Here is a 5721-nt window from a genome sequence, read left to right as displayed (position 1 = left end):
TTGATGATGTGACCCACAGCTGGTGACTACTGCTGGACACGGTGGGGAAAAGAAGCGTTGCAAGTAAGTCTTGGTGTGGGAAAACCAATGCCTGCAAAGGCCACAGCTCTGCCCTGCTGTGTCCATGTGGAAAATGAGGAGTTTGGTCAAAGGCTCATCACTGCTGAGACAGAGAGTGGGTGGTGGGCAATTGTGTTGGTCAGTCCATCTCGGCACCTGGATGGGCTTCAATGTGCAGACAGATCTTCCCAAGTGACCTGTGCAGGGACAGGATGAAGAGAGGAGCACTTTGGCAGAAGAGGCGTTTGCTCCCTCTGTACTGCTGGGAGAGGCTGGGTGGGATAGGAAAGCAAATGGAAATGCAGACGGTGCTCTGCTGAGCATGGCTAGTTAAAGAGCCCGACTATTGGGTTGGGATGTCTCCAAACTGCCTCGAAGCAGGGGAAAATTTTGCCAGCTGTTACTGGGGCATTCTCCTTTGGGAAGCCCTGGCAGTGCTCCTCGTGCTTTCTCCAGTGGAGTGTCTTTATCTTCCAGGCAACGTTAGCGGTGCCCGAAGCAGAGCACAAGTCTACCGGGTAAGAGCGCTTTCTTGACATCGAAGTTTTCCCGGGGATTTGGCTCAGCCAGCTGTGTGCTATTTTTGCACTCCCTTGCCTTGTTTTCAGGGCTCCCGACCTTTACCTAGGGTAGTGGAAAGGAGCCTTTTGTAAACCAGAGTAAGGGAAAAGGGGCTGAGGGGGTTGGGGAAGGGGGGAGGTAGAAGGCCCATGGGAACCCTTTCCTCCGATGGGCTGCTGCTGCACAAGATCTGCTTTCACTTTGCTTCCAGGACCTCACTGGTTTGGCGTGACCAGAAGAGGCAGGAGCTCCAGGAGAAGGAAGCCCATGTGTCTGCTACAATGGAACAGTTTGTGCAGGCAGTGAGCAAGGTTCTGGAAGATAATCGCATCCAAGGGGAGAAGAGAGAGGTAAAGGTGCTGGGGGCGAGCCAGAGAGCTCAGTGCCCTCGGAGGGGTTCCTCCTGCTGGTTCCTCTTGGCCCTTTTCGGTGGTAGCTCTGTCCTTGTGCTGCCTGCCCCACACCTGACTGCCAGGGCTCAGTTTTGCTTGCACTCTGAGCAGCACTGTGAACTTCTCCCTGGGCTGGGTGTCCAGCCAGGCACCTGCTGGGCTTGGCTCAGCTTTGGAGGCCCTTCCTAGAAACTTGCAGGTCAGTCCCATCCTCCGGCCCAGCTGGAAGGGGGCCTCTGCATGCAGCAGCTGGCTCAGGGCATGACTCCATCTCCAGGCTGCTCTGGAGAGTACACAGGGTGGGGAACATGGCTCTCAGGCAGAACCTGAAGGCGGTCTGTGCTTTGGCTCTGGACACTGGTGGCCTTTTCCAGGCTTCACGTGGTTCATCTGGGAATGCTCACAGTCTGGCACCTTTTCTGACAGGTCTTGCCTTGGGTTTTCTGACACGGAGCCCTTCCTTAGCTCTCTGCTAGGAGTCTGCTCATGCAGAACTGCTGTGTGTTTGTGCTCACTGCTGTATCTCCATTCCTTTTTTTTTTATTATTATTTTTCCCCAGAACATTCTGCACTTCACAACGAACGCATTTGAAAAGGCGCTTAAAATCTACACCTGGATGCCTGACTGGGCCCTGAAATCCTTAGGTATGTAGACAGAGTTCAGCTTGTGTCTGACTCTCCCCAAAGCAACAAGCTCTGCATTCAGCGTGAGAAACACATCATAATTCACTGCTTCTGCTAATCTCCTGCCTGTCCTGGTGAACTTCTTCCCATATTCATTTCAGGTGCCACAATTGATGTGCAGAGGACTTCCAAGAGTTATGGCGGGAAAGACGCAAAGAAGTGGTGGATTTTTCCACTCTTTTCTTTTGCAAAACATCCAGAGACCATATTGCAGGTATTGTAAGAGAAATTGTGACAGCTGGTTTACTTTCTTGCTTTCTGGTTGGGAGACCATGCGTTTCTAGTGTGGGTGGGAGTTCTGTGAGTGTGCTGAGCCATGGAAGCTGCAAGAGATGTTTTCTGGGCCCCCAGCACTGATCTGGTCAACCAAATCAGCCCGAAGAATGCCTGAAATGGTCCTCACAGGTCCAGCTCAGTTTTTGAAGGTTGATGGAGTGACATACATGTACATTAGGAACACCACCCTGCCTCTGCCTTTCAGAAAGCCTCTCAGGCCTCTGCCTTTGAGAAAGCAGAACTGGATTGCGAAAGGCAATTGAGCCTAGGCACTCTCAAAACTTGTGCATCTTCACCTTCTGTTCATAGCCTAGCGTTTACTTGTGAGCTGAATTGCGACCTATAGAGAAGGCAAGGTCTGTGGCTCCTTGCTGAACAGCCAGATCTGTTGGCCCTCTGACTGCCTTGCCACTGACGGTCACTGGCTTTCTCGTTGCAGCCCAGTATCTCCCCAGGCGACTGCTGGGCCTTCCAAGGATCTCAGGGACACGTCGTCATTCGGTTGCCGGTGAAAATCTGGCCAGCAGCTTTTACCATCTGGCATATCTCCAGGACAGTCTCTCCTTCCGGAGAAGTCAGCAGCGCCCCCAGAGAGTTTGCTGTCTCTGTAAGTCTCTGCCTGGCACTTCTTTTTGGGAGGCCCTGGCCGCAAGGAAAAGCAGCGCCAGAAAGCGTGGTGTGTTCCCTCAGGTATCTGAGGATTGGTTGCTGCAGAGCACCGCATCCTATCGAGGGGCACTGGAGACACTTGAGCATTGTTAGACACGCCTGGAACCTTCTTCTGTGGTTCACAGACAAGGATCTGGGAGCAATTGCTCCAAGTGCCCTGACTTGGGTTCACTCTCACTTGCACTAGAATACTGCTAGAGCCAAGGAAGGTGGGAAAGGGTTCCCAGCTTTGGCCTCAGCATATTCTTTTTCTGATGGCCTGCTTGAGACTGACCTGCCCCCATCATCTCTTGTCTTTGAGGGAGTGGATGAGGACAAAACGGAAACGTTCCTTGGGCTATTCGCCTACAGCGTGGATGGAATGATTGCTCAGACCTTCCATGTGCAGGTATGGCAAGTGCGTGTGGGCAGGATGGCAGGGAGGAAGGACGGGTTGTCTGCTAGTCTCTGGAAGAGAGGGTTCAGATGATCACCCAAGCCACCCTCTGCTCTCCCATGTGGCTGCCTCCTGCTGGCAGGATGAGGTGCTTAGCCCACCTTTGGAAGTGCTTTCCTTTTCTTTCTGGTAAAGCAGAAAAAGCAGCAGTGGGAAGGGGCTCTGGAAGGGAATTAGTCCCCTTTAGGGCGAGGAGGAAGAACTGGGGGTGGGAGGGGAGATTGCAGACATCTGTCTCCATCAGCAAGACTGTCCCAGTGTCCCAAGGCAGCATAGGCAGCAGAGCAACTTGGGTTTCCATAGCTCCCCTCAGCAAGCCTCTGAGGCCAGGGCTTTGCTGTCTAGGCACAGAGGGTGCCTCTATGGCCCTGGTGAGAAAGGGCCTTCTGATTTCCCTTGCTTCCTCCTCTGTCGGGGCTGCCATTTGGTCTGCAGCAAGGGGAGTGCTGGCAAAGAGAGCTACATGGTTGTGCTGCAGTTCTTCCCACATGAGTAATGATGCTTCCCCTTGTTTTCTTTACAGAAGGAGCCTCCCAAAACGTTCCGCCATATCAGATTGGAGGTGCGAAGCAACTGGGGAAACCCAGAATACACCTGCATCTATCGAGTGCAGGTTCATGGGCAGATAGAAAAGCCACAAGAATTTCTTAAACACGAATAATAACGTTAGAAAGATGTGGCAGCTCAGTTTCATGTGTTTCAGCCAACCCTGAGGGTGGTCCCTGAAGCAGTGCACTGGGTTTACGTGACAAGGCGTTGGTAGCCGGAGGGGGCTGCAGGGGTGTTCTGAGTTTTAAATTCGGTGTCGCTGCCATTCTGCAGCCACCCCCTGACAGTATAAAAGCAGTCCCTAGGGAGGGCCATGACCCAGGAATGCTGCAAACAGGACGCCCAAATGGGATAGGCTTGGCAGTTAGCACAGGCAGTTTGCGTGGGGCTGAGAGGAGCATGGGGAGTATCCTCTCCTCCCTTTCCCACCTCCCTTTCTCTTCCTCCCCTCTCCTCTGGGAACTCTGCCTCTTACAACTTAGAATTTTAGCAAGGAAGCTACCACAGGGAGTTCTAACGAGCCTGCTAGTTTGCCATGGTTGGACCCCAGCAGAAGGCTGTTGTCAAGAAAAATGAATGGAGACCCAGACAGAGGTCCCACGCAAACATGTGAGTGCCCAGGGCTCGGGCTGCAGCGAGTGCCAGAGCCTGGCCCCTGCAGTGCAGGGCAGCAGATGCGACCAGGTGAATGATTTACTCAGCCTTGTGGCTGACCTGAAGGAAGAGGTGGGGAGGCTGAGGAGCGTTAGGGAGAGTGAGACAGAGATAGATTGGTGGAGCCCGTCCCTAGCAGCCCTGAGGCTTAGGCAGCCAGCAGAGGCTCCGTGAGAAGCACATCACCCCCTACTGCCTTGTGAGCAGCTAATAGGAGGGGACCAGCAGGCAGACAGAGCTCCTGCCACAGGGAACCCCCTCTCTTTCCTTCCCTTCTCCTCATCTCCCCCGTAACACCATCATAGAAGACAGCCTCTTCTCAGAGGCCTGTGGGGACAGGACAAGAGGCAACGGCCACAAAATGGAGCCCAGGCAGTTCCGCACCAACGGGCGGAAGAAATTCTTCCCAGAGAGGTCTCTTGCGTCAGCCGCGTCCAATGGGCGCCCGCGGCGGCCGGAGGGGCGGGAAGAGCGAGCCAATGGGAGAGGGAGAAGGGGGCGCGCGGCCCACCCGCCCGGCGGTCACGCGCCCCGCGGTGGGTCACGTGGGGGGGGGATGCAACGGCTGGAAACAGGGCGCGCTCTGCCCCGCCCCGCCTTAAAGGGCCTCAGCGAGGCCGTGCGCATGCGCAGAGGCGCTGCTCCGCCTCTGATGGGGCCGGGGTTTTGCTTAATCGCGTTAATGATTTATAAATAAAGCTATCGTTTTTAGGGAAGCCAGGAAGGGGAGGACTCTTAATCTCGTTTAAATGGATGTTGCTGAGTGTCTTTGCTTAGTACCGTGCAAATGAGGAGCCTCGGGGCCCCTCGCAGAGGGTGTTTCCTGGCAAAAATGGGGAATCTGCCTCAAAAACAAAAAAAAAAACCTGTCTGAAAAGACCGACTGTGTGGGTCGGACAAGAGCCAAGGAGCAGCTGAGTCTGTACAAAGGCAGGGGGTGATGACGAGGAGTCGTCACCCTTCATCCCCACGGCCCCCAGCAGCAGGCACTGCGCAGGCAATTGGGAGGAGTTTATGCAAAGGACTCCTTGGAGCTCATTTTAATACAAAGCGGGGACTGGTTATGCATATGTGTGTTATAAGTTGCCCCCTTAATTAATTTTCAGAGAGCACTGCATTAATAATAGAAAGGAATTTATTGAGAAAGCAACAGCAAGCAAAACAGCGCTGGGCGGCCAGGGAGTCTCGGCTCCGCCAACGGCGCGCACCTCACCCCCGCCAGGGTCCCTTCTTATAGCTTGGTAATTCCGGGATTACGCAGCACATCCTGGTATATTCTGCGACTGCGCGCACTGTTGCTAGGGGGTCGTCTCTGTCCCTCTGGTGGTCGTGAAGATGAAGGCCGTAGTCTTCCTCAGCGTTGTGGTTCAACTTCTTTTTTTATTTGGTCATGTTGGCCCAGCGTGAGACAGGAAGGCAGGATGTTGATACACTAGGTTA

General features: G+C 54.0%; 1 protein-coding gene across 1 annotated transcript; it reads left to right on the top strand.

Moving 5' to 3' along the window:
* Positions 1 to 770: 770 nt before the first annotated feature.
* LOC309891402 (sperm-associated antigen 4 protein-like) lies at positions 771 to 3739 on the top strand (the record flags this gene model as incomplete). The annotated part of the gene is made up of 6 exons (XM_082785769.1): positions 771 to 971; positions 1574 to 1658; positions 1799 to 1911; positions 2413 to 2580; positions 2944 to 3030; positions 3602 to 3739. The coding sequence occupies 6 exons, from the start codon at positions 771 to 773 to the stop codon at positions 3737 to 3739; spliced, it is 792 nt and encodes a 263-aa protein (XP_082641895.1).
* Positions 3740 to 5721: the final 1982 nt, after the last annotated feature.

This window comes from Aythya marila, assembly GCF_965140915.1.
Source record: "Aythya marila genome assembly, contig: HAP1_HAP1_SCAFFOLD_174, whole genome shotgun sequence".
Classification (NCBI taxonomy): domain Eukaryota; kingdom Metazoa; phylum Chordata; class Aves; order Anseriformes; family Anatidae; genus Aythya; species Aythya marila.
The sequence above is the reverse complement of the archived record's forward strand: the minus strand, read 5'-3'. Positions and strand labels throughout refer to the sequence as shown.